This window comes from Anabrus simplex, chromosome 6 (assembly GCF_040414725.1).
Source record: "Anabrus simplex isolate iqAnaSimp1 chromosome 6, ASM4041472v1, whole genome shotgun sequence".
Taxonomy (NCBI): Eukaryota; Metazoa; Arthropoda; class Insecta; order Orthoptera; family Tettigoniidae; genus Anabrus; species Anabrus simplex.
In genome coordinates, this window is record NC_090270.1 from 248,652,463 (window position 1) to 248,668,703 (window position 16,241).

Sequence of the window (16,241 nt, forward strand, 5' to 3'; positions counted from 1 at the left end):
GGTTTTGTACTACTTCGTGTGCCTGATTTCTCACTCGCCAAATGATTCCAGAATTATCTAGACCCAATGAAAATGTGCAGTTACAAACCAACAGTTATTAGTAGGAAGCAGTAGCGGAGATTAGGGGGGGGGGGGGAGGGGGCAGTCGCCAACCCACCCACTCTTTGGAGAAGGCCAATAACCTTAGATGTTAGGCCCCTTTGAACAACACGCATCATCATCATCATCATCATCATCAACTTTTCAGAGAAATATTACATTTTTATTGCATTTTAGCCGGCTGAAATTAGGAATTATAGAAATTAATAAAACAAAAGCCATTTTTACAGCCCTGTTGTCTTATCAGATAATTCTTTTCTTCATTTTCTTTAACCATTACCAAGAAATATGCACAAAATGTCCGTCCCGGTTAGCCGATTTGTATAGCGCTACAGGAAACAGTGGAGACTTTGCCGATGCCATGAGGAAGGGTACCAGGGCTATATATATATTTTTTTTGCTAAGGTCATAGACAATGAGGTATGATTCACCACCTTGCCGCGTGAATTCGTCAGTCTGGCGGTCTCTTTAGTGTCTTAGTTTTTTAGTGTATAGTCAAATACTAAATGGTTTTAACTGTATAATCACGCCATATTTCTTTTTAATTGTAATCCACGTGTGATAAGGTCCTTTGGTGAAAGTTTTATTATATAGAATTGAATCAAAATCTCAAAAAAAAAAATATTATTACCGCATTTAAGTTGGTAAACTGTCAATCGTTACCTCTCTTCGAAATTCGCTGAGAGCATAAAGAACTTACCATTTGTGGCCTTTTTTTTTTTTAGTTTTGAAGTATATGCCCCTCTGCCCCAACTTCCTCCTCTAGGCCTATATCCCACAAACCCGGGTACTGTACGTTGTCTGTATATATTTTTGCACCCGCACTTTTAATTCCCAATCGCCGCTACTGGTAGGCAGTGACACGTCTCCAAGCCGGAGGCTATAAAAACCTCTGCATTTAATAAATCAATCTCTTATTCTTACTTCTGATAGCATCGAGTCAACATGAGTCCAAAGTTAAGTGTTGTCTTCGACAAATTAGTGTAGGCTGGTCTGGCTTGAGCACATTCTAAAATACTTTGTGTCAGTTGCAGCCAACTTCAACCGGAAACAAGAAGAGGACCACAACCTATGGGAAAGCGTCGCCTACATCAGGATGTGTTTCCTGTCATCAACGAATTCAACGTGGGATTTGGACTTTGCTGCCACCATGAATTGCTAAACATGTAGGCAATTCTAACATCAAAGTATTTCTGTTAGATTTGCATTATTTAGCCATATTTTACAAATTTCATCTTGGCAGGTCATAGTAGACTTGGTACATGAGTGAATGTTAGTTGGGATTCTATTAGTGTAGATTTGTAGCTTGTCATCTGAGTATATTTCCATTATTATGTCATTATTTAAAATGTGATCTAATAATAATTGAGCTCTCAGATAAAAATGGATTTAATTCATGATTTCTGACTTCGTGAAACATTGTGGGACAGGATTGGGGTAACGTCTCACTTTATAAAATTATGGTTGAGTTTGTTCTTTTCATTATTCAATTATTATTTAGGATTGTGTCATCTGATTTTCAGATTAATTCAGACATTGACAGTAGAACTAATCACTGATAATAATAATAATAATAATAATAATAATAATAATAATAATAATAATAATAATAATAATAATAATAATAATAATAAATGTTGAGACTGGGTTAATTGAGAAGTTAAAGGTCATGAGCAATAAAAAAGTGTAGATTGTTCTTGTGGAATATTTAAACGTGCTCTATTTATGTGTAATTACCTGGAATAATCGTAGCCCTGCAGGACGTTTATTGGAATTTTGGAAGCATGTGTCATGGGTACACAGCATTCTAAGATAATTGTGGAGCACGTTTTGAGTCGCATCTCAAGTATTTAAGAATAATAAATTTATCGGTGCTCATCGACCACGTGTCTGACAACTTTAAATTGTAACCCATATGATGTGCGTGATGATGATTTTCTACCAGATCTTCTGATTAAAAATCTTAAAATTTACTAGATCGTCGTTGCAATGTAATTATAATATTCCTTAAAGTGATTACTCAAATTCCATCGCAAGTCACATACTGTGTCAAGTATGTTTTATTGAATACAGGCTCATCTGTTCAATCCAGTTGACTATACTTATGATAATAATCATAAATTGATAATAATAAACATAGGATTCGTGTGTAAATATTGTACATAAATTACATGTGTGTGTGTGTGTGAGTGAGTGAGTGATATTTTGATGTGATATTTTTGATCTTGTGTTTTAATCTTACCACCCACATGTTCACCATGGTGGCTCAGATTATTTTGGCGTTGCCTTTGTCGGATCATTTCTTTAAATGTGCTTATTGAATTTATGGAAAAATTAATGATAAGGTTAATTTTACAATGAAGTAAATTTATAAGTGAATAAGGTCATATAGTTTCAACGACAAAGGCAAGGATTAATTTTTGTGAAAATTTTGTAATGTAAAATCGAGTGATGACATGAATAATTTTTACTTCAGTCATTTAATGGTTTTAAAGTGAGATATTCAAGTTCTAAAACTTAACATTAATTCCTAAAGCCATGTAATAACGCAGTGAACGTTAATTGAACAAATGAATTATTTTCAAGAATATAAACCACTTAATTAATTTAACAGTATCAGAGACATTATCGTCGATTAAGAAAGTAAAAATAATGTGAATTGTATAAATATGGTAAAGTTACAGTAGGAAAAGGATACCACGGCCATCCGCCACATGATTTAGTGGGAATTTTTGAATTTTAGTTTGTTAAAGACAAATTAAGAGAGGTTAAGCTTTCAAATAATGTGTAAAATCAAGGTTGACTTAGGATGAGGTTCTTCCTCCTTTACTTTCAATTTTTAAGCCAATGGAGGGCTAATTTTTGGTTTTAACTCTATTTTCCAGAGTAATCGATTGTCTACGTGAAGGAAGAGTAGAATATTTTAATTTCTGTAAATTCAGTCAACAATATTAACTGCGTGAGATTTATGTTTAACAATATCAAGAATAATTTTTTATTGTGATTAATTTAAATTGATGCTTATTGGAATAAATGTCATGCCTGTGTTTTAAATTTGTTCTTTTCTTCATTGACGTCAATCCATGTTCCTTTAAATGCCTCTAAAAATAAGAACAGCCCGTTAATGAACGACCCACCCCGGGACCTCTCCATACTGAACTGGGAATCGTGACGTTAATTCAAATTATGATCTTCACAAGACCACATTGTTGGCTTCAAAACCACCTGAATTAAGCCTGTTAATTACCGCAACTTAAGAGAACAAGATTATTCTTCCCACTGATAACATATGAGACCTTATGATTTATGCACTTCAAGCTGGACTATTCTCTTGTTTATCAAGACTCTACAACTGGGATACCTTCTCAAAAATGTTATGTTTTACAGTCAGACACACCACATCATTTCAACTAACAGTGACTTTATAGGTGCTGTCATATGTTTTAGATAGTTATACGCACCATACCCTCATCATTTTAATGTTACATTTAAAATTTGCCTTAGTTGGTGCATTTAAATGTTGTATATATAGATACGCCTTATGTTCTACAAACCTCAAGCTGTACTACTTTCTCGTGTATCAGCCATTCAGCAAGGCATCGATTTAACAAGGTGGCAAAAGGTATCCCGGAGTACCTCAAACTATGAGAACAATAGCAGGTCTTCCAGATGGCTTACACTGTGTGGCAGTAGTGATGTAGCACTAACCTGCTTCTCCAAGATGAACCACAAACATTCAATTAGATTCACATCTAGCCTATTTGAGGGCCACTGCACTAAACCAAATTCACTGTCATCTTCTTCAAATCAGTCCTTCTCAATCCTGGCAGTGTGACATTTGCACTGTCCTACTAGAAGTAGCTATCACCAGCAACAAACACTGTTGATATGAATGGATGAATTTAATTCCTAATAATGTCCAGATACTGTGCAGCTATCAGGGACTGGTGCAACAGAATAACAGGCCCCAGTGTATCCCATGGCAACATCATCTAGACCATTACACCTCCACAGATCTGTCTCTGCCCATAAGTGCAACCATGTACCATAGCCTCTGATGGTAATCAGTGTACACTCACTCACCCGTCGATGGGATGAACAAGGAATCTGGATTTCTTGCACCACTTTTGATACACGTGCACAACAGAGGCACACCATGCCAGTTCAGATATACTGGAACCAAGGCACCGTGCCATCCCAGTTCGACTTCTATCAACCTTGAAGAGATGTCCCAGTTTTCCCATTCTGATGCCAGACACACAAGTAGTTAAGCCTGTAGACTTGCCCTACATATATCATGCTGCCAGCATTGCACGTGTACCTCTCCGCATTCCAGATGCGATGATGTTCCTAGGCTGGGGTGGTCATAATACAATGACTCCTCGGTGTAGATTAGTGTACAAGCTACATGCATATTAATAAACAAATACACTACTCAAAATGGAAACTACAACACCACGGAGGAGTGGGACTAAAAAGCTGTGATTCATCATGCAGGATGGGGGTTGAACACTGATGCAGATGGGCCAACATCACTGAATAAAGCAATAAGTAAGTTCAAATGTTCCCTACGTTTGACAATGCCTATCTATATAAAGAAAGCAATGTGTGGAGATGTGGAATTTGTCTTTGTCCTTCTGTGTTTTCATATTTGTCCTTGTCTCTTCTTTCTGTAGCTCCCTCCTCCAACTCCTGCCTGTTATTGATTTATTGTGGTATATGTTCCAAATCTCACTCCTAGTTTTCATTCACAAATACAATCTACTGCCATGCAATGAGTTATTTAGGACAACAAAACAGAGATTAGGCTGCTGACCTAACTATTCAACCTAGTTTAAAATTACTCTTACAAAGTTACAGTTCTTCTTCTTCCATTTTAGCCAACAGTGGACCAAGTTAATTCAATTCCAGCTGCTTCTGGGCTTTGATCCTCACCCAATACTCCTTCATTCTTTCACTCTGCAATCTCCTCTTCTATCCAAGGTACTTGGGTCCGAGATCTAACTTTTTCTTGGAAACTCTCAGTGTTCTTGTTTCTAGACTTGTTAACTTCCGTTCCTTGTATTCCCATTTCTTTCAGGTCCTTCCTCAACTTCTGAAGTCAGCACACCACAGTTTTCCTGGTCTCAAAAAACCTTTCCACCTGGTTGACCAGCCTTCCCGGGTCCAGATGTGTCCAAAGAACATGGCTCTCCTCTTCCAGAAGGCATCCATTCTCTTTTCTGTCCTGAGACAATTCTTGGTTTACTTTCTTTCTGTATGGTCCATAGTCTGTTCTTTGGGGTCCCAGTATCTACCTCAGAAATTTTCTCTCCACTACTTCCAACTTCCTGACCAATCATAGTTACGTTAGGTTCAAACATTCAGGTGCATATAAGGCATGCAGATGGATCATCTGATGATGTCTAAATTTTGTATCGATCAATATCATCCTCTTGTAGGTGTTCCCAGTTAGTTTGTGTGCAAAAGTTCATCTAGGTGATTCTCAATATCAGTGCCTCCTAATCTGACAGGTTGTTGTCTATCCACTCTCCCAGATATTTAAATTTCTCCACTTTCTGAATCCTTCCTCCCACTACTGTCATCCATCTGGGCGATGTTGGTCGTGAACTGTGTCTTCTCAACGGAGATCCATAGGCCTGCCTTACTCGCCTATTCCTGGAGCTGAGCAATCTGGTTCTGCGCCTCTAACGACTGACAGAACCACAATATTACTTCCTTTGTTCTTGTATCCCATTCATATACCATCCATTCCTTGCATTTAATTTTTTTATTTTTATTTTTTTTTTGTGTCACTCTCTAATCACTAGAAGTTCATCTACCTGTCTGACACCTGTTTTAATCCCAGAGTATTCCAATAGTAATGATGCGTCAGTCATCGTCTGTCTTTTCTGTTCTGTTTGTTAGTGGCTTAACACCGTACTAACACAATGAATGTTTTAGCGACACAAAGATGGGAAAGACCTAGGATTGAGAAGGAAGCAGCCCATGGCCTTAATTAAGGTTCACGCCCACATTTTTTTGGTGTGAAAATGAAAACAATGGAAAACCATCTTTAGGGTTGCAGATGGTGGGATTCGAACCCACTATCTCCTGAATGCAAATTCATAGCTATGCGACCGTAACCACATGGGAAACTTGCTCAGTCACTGTATAATAAGCTCTCTGATCGCCCCATTTCTTCAAGGAAATGCATCAGTCTCTACCTACCAAATCAGAGACCTACATGACATCAACTTCTGGTCCAGGATCTGTTCCGCACATGATCTGGCTTTTCTAAAACCTCCTTGATACTCGCCAATTTACAGTTCCAATTATTTTTCCGCTCTATTTTTTTTTTTTTTTTTTTTTTTTTTGCGTCGCACCAACACAGATAGGTCATATGGCGACGATGGGATAGGGAAGGGCTAGGAGTGGGAAGGAAGCGGCCGTGGCCTTAATTAAGGTACAGCCCCAGCATTTGCCTGGTGTGAAAATGGGAAACCACGGAAAACCATTTTCAGGGCTGCCGACAGTGGGGTTCGAACCTACTATCTCCCGAATACTGGATACTGGCCGCACTTAAACGACTGCAGCTACCGAGCTCGGTAAGCTCTATGTATTAAAGGATCTTATACACTCTGATAGTAGCAATATTCCCCTTCAATTGCTAACATCTACCTTATTCCCTTTCTTATGAAGTAGGTGTATCAATGCTGATGTTCAACAAGCAGCTTCTCCACTTCCCAAATTTTGTTCATGATTCTGGCTATTTTAACGATTGCTTTGTCGTCAGCATATTTCCAAGGTTCTGCAATAATCCCATTTTCTCCAGATACTTTGTTGTTCTTCCGAGGTCTTAATGATGCTCCTGATTTCTTCCACAGTTGGTGGTTCCTTGTGATTGTAGTCAAATTTCGGGGATGGCGTTTCATGACCGAGGAGTTTTAAGAAGTACCCTATATATGCAAATACTCTGCCACTGAATAATCTGCACACCTTAATTTTAAGAGAGGAAGATAACTGGCTTTAATTTGTGTTTTATTTACAAGAAATTAATCCTACATAATGATATGCACCAAAAATTTTTTAAAGAAAGTTTTAAAAAAATACATCTTAATCTTCACGTGCTGGTGCAGAAGCATTCAGAACTACAATAGTAAAGAGAAAATTGGAATTACAACTTTTATCAATTTAATGTTAATATCTGCAACAAATTATTAGTCAATAATTGCATGTTCCTTTACCTCTACTCATTCCACTTTCATTGTCATCAGTAACAGAACAATAGTATTTAGCATTTCCATCTCTCCATAGTGTGTGGTCCTCAGTTCTGTCAATTCAATTCGTGATACCATATTTTTTTTATTTTTGCACCAGTGGTAACAAAATGGATCCCCATGCACATTTTATCCACTCACAAACCCAATTCACATCCGGCCACTTCATTTTTCCACTCTGTGTGCATCTGTGCTTTTTCATCAGCCATGTATTGCGTATATCGCTGTTTCAGGTTTCAGTGCTGCTCAGAGTGGTTGGTTTATACACACATTTAGAGATTGGAAGACAGATGTTAAGCCTCCAGGGATAATCACCAAATCGGTTTTCCTTTGTTGCAACTTCTGTCACACTTCTAGAATGCTATGTCGGTAGAAGCTGCCCAGGACCTACATGTTACATAAATTTAGGAGCGCGTCTTGGCGACATTGCCAAACGTGCATCAACCAGTCAACCACAAGATCACTGCCCATCAATCCATTCAGATTTGCTCTCACCAGTTACATCAGTTTTTACAAAATAATAGAATCGATTTTCAATCTATCACCACTGATCTGCATTTAAGGATGTCATCCAGGTGGCAGATTCCGTATCAATTGTTTACCTAGTCTTTTCTTAAATGATTTCAAAGAACTTGGAAATTTATCGAACATCTCCCTTGGTTCCTTATACCAACCCTCAATTCCTCTTCGGTAAATAAATATTTTCACCAATTTGTCCCTTAAATTCCAACTTTATCTTCATGTCACTCCCCTGTGAACCATGTGACCTTGCCACAGTGGGGAGGCTTGCACATACCAAAGAAGCAGATAGCCAAACCATAGATGTATCTGTTGAGAGACCAGACTAACGAATGGTTCATCAAAGTAAGGTAGCAGAGTTTCGGAAGATGCTAAGGAGGCAGTCCGGATCATTGACGGATATGGCCTTGTAAAAATACTTAACATGTTTTAAGTGTGTGTATACATAGCTCAAAGCAACAGAAAACTACAGCTGTAACAAAATCCCAACGACATGCAGCTAGGGTTGCCACCTGCCCCGTATTTTACGGGACATCCCATATTTGAGGTGAAAATTTTGCGTCCCGTATTATGAACTGTTGTGGTCTTTTTTTCTTGTCCCTAAATATTTTAAAATCCCTATTTGATTTGAACGCCATTGAAGTTCAAAGCAGCTCCATTATTTCTTTCTCCTCTTTGGAGCCCCAGAAGAAGGAAATCTCGTGATGTCTCGCCATTTGCTGGTAAAAATGAGCATGCTGCGATGTATCTAGTCTTCCGCCGCATATTTCCGGAAGTCTTCCATTCCTATTTCCAATGTGATTGAGACTAAATCTACGCAAATTGTGAAGTTATAAATCCCTACAATTAATTGAAATAATTGATATGGAGGGACTATATGAATCGGGCGAGTTGGCCATGCATTTAGAGGTGCGTGCCTGTGAGCTTGCATCCAGGAGATAGTGGGTTCGAATCCCACTCTCGGCAGCCCTGAAGATGGTTTTATGTGGTTTCTCATTTTCACATGTCGCACCAACACAAATAGGTCTTATGGCGACGATGGGATAGGAAGGAGCTAGGAGTGGGAAGGAAGCGGCTGTGGCCTTAATTAAGGTACAGCCCTAGCATTTTCCTGGTATGAAAATGGGAAACCAAGGAAAACCATCTTCAGGGCTGCCGACAGTGGGGTTCGAACCCACTATCTACCGGATGCAAGCTCACAGCTGCGCGCCCCTAACCGCACAGCCAACTCACCCAGTGAACACAAAATCAAACATGCGAAATGCAGGAGTTAGTTTAATAATGAATACCAAAGTTACTAAGGCCAGCATAGTGAATGAGTTATTGTTGTCAAGATAGACACCAAGTTACCTGAGGAAACACCATTGGTCTGCACTGGTTAGGGTAGGGCCTGGACAAGACCACTGGTCTGGATTGGTTAGAGTACAAGCTGGACGAGACCAATGGTCTGGATAGGTTAGGGTAGGGTCTTGGACAAAACCGGTGATATAAGGAGAAGTAAAGGGGGTCTGAGGGCGTAAAGCCCCCAGGTTAGAGCCGTGAAGTGGCCTTTATGCCTCTAGTTACCTGAGGAAACACCACTGGTCTGCACTGGTTAGTGTAGGGCCTGGACAAAGCCGTGCTTTTTTACTTCGCAGCTTGGCAACGCTATGCGCTTCTAATCACTAATGGCAATGACGTAACAACGCATTTTATGACAGCCAATAGCAGTGCGCATAGCCATTCCAGCAATGGAAAATGGTGTGTGCTACTCTTCGTTAGGTTATAAAAGTAAATGTACTTTTTTAGTGGGTTGTGTGGGTCACTGGCCATGGCAATGGACACATTTATTTATTTATTTTATTTATTATGCCTTTGTAGGTGGCGAAGTTAGGGCTACAAAGGCATAATCCCTCCTCTAAAAGGAATTCCATGTAAGTTTTGCATGTTTTATTCTACATCACCTCCTTATAAAACTTGCATGAATACGGCTGAAGTTTTACAGAGTTGACTTCTGTTTCTCTTGGAAATATGTTTCTGTATTATTACAGTGATTGATAAGTTACCTAATATTATTATTATTATTATTATTATTATTAACAACAATATTGTAGTACCTGCTGATAGTCGTAAGAGACACTACTGCTCAATAACTACATCAGGTTCATTCACATATACACCATTCTTTTTTGCCATCTAACAAGTTATTTATGACAACAAAAATCAGGTTAGGCTGCTAACCTCACTATTCAACATAATTTAAATCAACAACTTGTTACATGCAATGCAAATTACACAATAATATAGTACCATCCTCAACCATTCTTGTTTTCGCACGGCAACATGCTGAGCCAAATTCTGCATGAGGTAGCCAACATATATCCCACTGGATTTTTAAATCTTGCAGGTTTTTCTATTCTTAGCAGTTTGACATTGAACATATTTGAGTGCAGCACTAGCACACAGCATATCCCAGAAGACACCAAAGGACTGTTCAGGATTTAACAATCAAGCCTCACCAACTTCACACAAACTACAGTACATCTAAATCTTTTGCCTAATATATCAGTCTCTCATTAATCACAGGCCTCTTCCACAGATCAAAGTGTTCACAAATAATCAAAAAATATGAACTCTCATAAGCTTACCCACTGTGAAGGGTGGTGGTGGTGGTGGTGGTGGAATTCACACACGGTTCCCCCTGCCTGTCGTAAGAGGCGACTGAAAATGAGACCAGGGGCTCTGAACTTTGGAGCATGGGTTGGCGACCACACTTCCCCTATCAGAGTATGACACTGTTTCCACTTGTGTCAGGCTCCCCGGTTTCATCTTTCCTATCCAACCTCCCCTTGATCATTTCTTTTCAGACTCCGACAGTATTAAATTTACGAAGCCTAGGGAGTCCATTTTCATGCTCTTTGTAGCCCTTGCCCTTCTTTGGCCAATAACTTCATTCAAAGAGCAGGACCTCTTCCAATTTTCACTCAGCGTTTTGTATAGGATGGTTGCCCAGTTAGAATTTGTATGTATGTTCAGTCCATCAGCGATGCCGCTGGTGGGATCCTCAACAGCTCTGCCATCAACTGTCATAGATGGCCTAGGCATCACTGAAGAGGCGTACTAGGGAAATGAGGAGTGATGTAGTTTCCTGTTGCTTTCCTCACCAAGCCAGAGTTGCTATTAAATATCAGTCTCCCAAGACCACTGAATGCATACACCAACCGACCCTATGAGCAACATTTTCACACCATTCATAGCAGGGACTGGCTGCATAAGGATTGGCATTACTAGCATCGCTCATACCTCAGTCACTTTCACATGGTCAAAGCCAAGGATAAGACAGAGACAGATCTATGAAAGTAACAAAATTGCTCTAACCTACACCAGAAGACATAGTGCACTGTAAACACAGGTCCTGCCAGCAAAGGCGGTAGTTAGAATTAACTTCCTCTTAAAATTATAATCACCTTACCTCTTGTATAACCTGCATTGTTATACTACCCACCATTACACAGACTTGCCAGGGTAGCCTACTTTAGACTTACCAACATTTTTATATTGGTAGATACGTTACCGTACCTATTACGGAAGCTGCTTTGCTCTGTATTGTGACATCTTTTGAAATTCTATAACACAGAAGATAAAAGTATATGTACGACAATTTCAGATTTGAAGACTGTTGGGCTAAAAACAAGCTTGTCCTTTGGTGTCACAACCAGCGAAAGAAGAATCTCTGGTTACAGCATACAACAGATCTTTCAAGTTAATAAAACACAAGTAGGCTAGCCTACTAGTGGTACTCCATTAGCAAACTTTCCAAATAAAATATGCTGTACACCTCTCGAGGATCATTTTGGTAAAACATAACTTACATTCCTTAGTATTCCACTGGACGGAAGTAACTTCGGATGTCTAAACAATACTAACCTTACATTCATTCTCCTAGCAGTCGGTATGTACTCATAATAAATGAAAGATATAATCAACATACGCTAGTAATCGAAACGGAAAAGGCCTTAAAAAGTTAACATAAAACTTACACGTTCTTTCATCCTCCATGTCTGGGTGATACTGCTGGCTCCTTCAATATTTTCCGTGTGACGCTTCTTCACGAAAGATAGAGGCAGATCCCAGTCTAGTTGCTCGTCATCTTCAGCAGCATGTTCTTTCAGGATAGCAGCCATCGTCAATCACAAATTTAGTCATATGAATTAAAAACTAGGCCGAACATTCTCTAACACACTCACATGTGTCAACACAAGTAAAATACGCATATTGACAAGACCTCTTCATAAAATAATCTGCCATCTTGGACACAGCTGATATGCTGATGTTCATTTATTGGACACCATGGGAGCATGCATGCATGTCATGCCTTTCGCCTTGACAATGTGACTGTCGCTGGAAGATAACTACGCAATTACTTTTTTATGGAATTGTTTGAAATTGTACCGTATGGAATTTAGTAACTAATTTATTCTCAGGAAGAAAGCTATAATTATAATTGACCATTCTGGCCAATTCATAGCTTTTGGTACCTTTAACGCAGATTTTTGACCACAAAGTTGACCACTGCTATAAGATTGTGGGACTGTGGGTGAGCGCGTGAGCGGGTGGGGGATGCGGGTACGGGCAACCAAAGAGAATAAGTAGCGGGCAACTGGCAGTCTGGCACCAGTCTTTACCAAAAAAAAAAAATATATATATATATATATCATCTCTGATAAGTGATACAGTATTATCGCAGTGTTATCGTGTTTAATATTATTAAGCCATAAAAACATGTATATAACGATGCTTAGTTTGGATTTATAAGAATGGGATCCCCGTTAAAGATGTACCGTACGGTATTTTCACTATTTTTACATTCGGTATATACGACCAAGACGTTATTGTAAGTATACGGATACTATGGGCTAATACTGATGTCTGCAGTTGAAGTTAGTGGTTTAAGTAAATCGACGTCCATGTGATTCTGTGTTCCATTCGAAAGAGGAGTAGGAATGAAATCTTCCTCCCGAAATATTTTCATACCGGTACCGGTATGTTTCGATTATCCCCTTTAATGTCAGAACTGCATACGAAGGTGCATTTAAACTGATTTTGACACAAATATTGTATCACAGATCTAGATCGCATTTCAGTATACTGAATGGCACAAGCTGCACACGCAAGTTTCGTCCGGTTCATGAAAGCAAATGAAAGTGAGTCTGTATGCACATCTTAACAATGTGACCGTCGCCTATGCAATTACTTTGTAAGGAAATATTGGAAAATGTACTGTTTGAAATTTAGTACCGGTAAGGTATTCTCAGGAAGTAAGCCATTATTATTCGTGGCCAATTCACAGCTTATCTAGCGTACATTTTAACCATTGCAAAAAAATAATACCGTAGGCTAATAATATTTCCAATAGAATTCAGTTAAAATTTAAACACACGTATGTCCTCTCATTTTCCACCCAATTATGTAAAATCCAAGACTTTCTTACGGTTATATAATGTTAATTCAATGCCGTGAAATAGCGTCATCATAACAGAAAAACCATTCCAAGTTTCTAACATCTCATCTGGGCAGCGGAGTACCAGCAACCCCGACAAAAGAGGGCCGGGGAAGGGAGGCCCCTACATTTAGTGCATGAACGGAATTGGATACGTAGGCCTCAGATAACAATATCTGAGTTAATTTGAAATAACTCTACTTTTACATGATTTGTTTAATAACAAGGAGGATTCGCTGTCACCATTCCATCAGTTAAGGCCGATGTTAAGACAATAACTCGCGCTCCGTTCTTTTCCACTAATGAGTGGTATCCTCGATGGACTTGGTTGAGTGGCATGATGTTGGGATTATATTTCTGACTTCTGCTTCTTGGAAAGGCATTTCCTGCGTAGCTAGGGCTTGGGAGTACGAAACGATCCTTGCTTAACTACAGTACCGTACGCCTCTCGTCTTTGGAAACCCCATATGCCTGTTAAGTTTGTAATATGAGAGTATTAACCGTCTGTTATCACATGCCCATAAACCTTTCAAAAAGAACCGTCGGTTCGGTCTTCAGCATTTCAGTACCAGTTCTTCGTATGAAGCTTATCTCGCATTTATAAGTCGCGTCCGTAAATGACGTATAACCGCTGACGTCGTTTAATTTGCGTGCTATTGAGTACCTACTAGCAGCTACTAGTGATAGGCTAGCGACGGAATCGAGTAGAATCGAGTAATGTGCTCTTAGAATCGGTATACTCGACTCCAGACTCGAGTCCAAGCATACTAGTTTCGCTATCTGTGGACATGTCTTAGAATTAAAATCTATTGTACTGTACTGGATTCCACGGCATTCAGGGTCACTCACAGAATATTTTTGTGATGTGGATTGCAATATCGTTGCTGCTGATGATTGGTTTTATTGAGTCATCGGTCGTCAATCATTTGATTGTTACGATAATTATCATAATCGTAGGCAAAATATTTATGACTTACTAACAAGCAGTCAACTTGAATGATAGACACGTAGGACCGAAGATGAGCGTGGGATGGGGACAATTTCCACACTGTGGTAGGGACCTTTTCTAATGTCGATAACGGCAGTGTTCTATTATTATTATTATTATTATTATTATTATTAATGTGCAGCCTGGAATTACCCACCAGGGATTTGTTGATAACTGTGAAATTTTATTCCCGCGACGTCCTTGTAGGAAAACCTGTAATAATATTGTGCGAAATAATAACAATATTACTGCCAGAGAATTTATTGCAAAGATACATGTGTAGGGCGTTCAGAAACATACATGTGCTGTAGTATCACTTATTGTTATTGTCCAACTCGTTGCCTGAATGGTCAGAGTACTGGCCTTCGGATAAGAGGGTCCCGGGTTCGATTCCCGACCGGTTCGTGGATTTTAATCGCTTCTGAATAATTCTCCTGGCTCGAGGACTGGGTGTTTGTGTCCGTCCCAATACTCTCCTCTTCATATTCACACACTACACTACAAATCACCACAGAAACACGCAGTTAGGGGCGCGCGGCTATGAGCTTGCATCCGGGAGATAGTGAATTCGAATCCCACTGTCGGCAGCCCTGAAGATGGTTTTCCGTGAGTTCCCATTTTCACACCAGGAAAATGCTCGGGCTGTACCTTAATTAAGGCCAAAGCCGCTTCCTTCCACTTCTTAGGCCTTTCCTATCCCATTGTCGCCGTAAGACCTATCTGTGTCGGTGCGACGTAAAGCAAATAGCAAAATATACTGCTTACATCCCGCAGCTATTCTTCGACCTTCGCTCAACTTCTAAAGACTACACTCGATTTTGTTCCTTTGTACAGTCATGTGTTGCAATGATAAACGTCAAAACGGAGGGTGTATTTTGTTCATTGCGTTCATTGTTTAGCTAGAACAGAATGACGTTCTATCTGATGATTTGCTTCGTGTACATACATCACATTCTGGACGCCTAATCTTAATACCCTACATTATATCTGCCGAAAGTATGATGTAAGTATAAACTATTCACCTGTCCCCTCGGACGATTGTAGGCATACCGTGACAGTGAAAAAAATGAAATGGCGTGCGGCTTTTACTGCCGGGAGATCCCAAGACGGGTTCGGCTCGCCAGGTGCAGGTCTTTTGATTTGACGTCGTAGGCGACCTGCGCGTCGTGATGAGGATGAAATGATGATGAAGCAACACACACACCCAGCTCCCTTGCCAGGGAAATTAACCAATGATGGTTAAAATTCCCGACCCTGCCGGGAATCGAACCCGGGACCCCTGTGACCAAAGGCCAACACTCTAACCATTTAGCCATGGAGCCGGACACCGTGACAGTGATTTTAAATAATAATAATAATAATAATAATAATAATAATAATAATAATAATAATAATAATAATGTTATGAGTTTTACGTCCAACTACATATATTTTTATGGTTTTCGGAGATGCCGTGGTGCCGGAATTAGTCACCCAGGAGTTCTTTCAAGTGCCAGCAATTCTACCGACACGAGGCTGACGTATCTGAGCACCTTCAAATACCACCGGACTAAACCAGTATCGAACCTGCCAAGTTGGGCTGAAGGCAAGATAATCTGTGCTATCATTATTAGAATATAGGGCATGTTCAGTGGAGTGGGTGAGAGACGCCATGAACGGATATTTTCATACTTTATTATGCGTATACTTGTAGTATTACTTTTCGCAAGTCATCATCAAATTCAGATTATTTATTTTGCTCCCTCATTAAGAATATTTATATCGTACCGGTCTATCGCAATCCCATACAACCTCGGTGACCACTTGTACATATGCTCCATCCATCCAACAGCGGGCGAGAGAACGAACGTGTGACGTCATGCTGTCATCGAGTCTTCGCAAGCGAAACGAGCCCGAG

The 16,241-nt window shown here is 39.6% G+C and overlaps 1 protein-coding gene across 2 annotated transcripts in view; it reads right to left on the bottom strand.

The window, feature by feature from the left end:
* The window catches only part of raptor (regulatory associated protein of MTOR complex 1), a 312,753-nt gene extending 300,317 nt beyond the window's left edge, over nt 1-12,436 (bottom strand). For both annotated transcript variants that reach the window (XM_067150353.2, XM_067150352.2), the window contains exon 1: nt 11,897-12,436. In XM_067150353.2, coding sequence (XP_067006454.1) covers nt 11,897-12,040 — 144 coding nt within the window. In that variant the 5' untranslated portion in view covers nt 12,041-12,436. The remainder of the gene's footprint in view (nt 1-11,896) is intronic.
* Nucleotides 12,437-16,241: the final 3,805 nt, after the last annotated feature.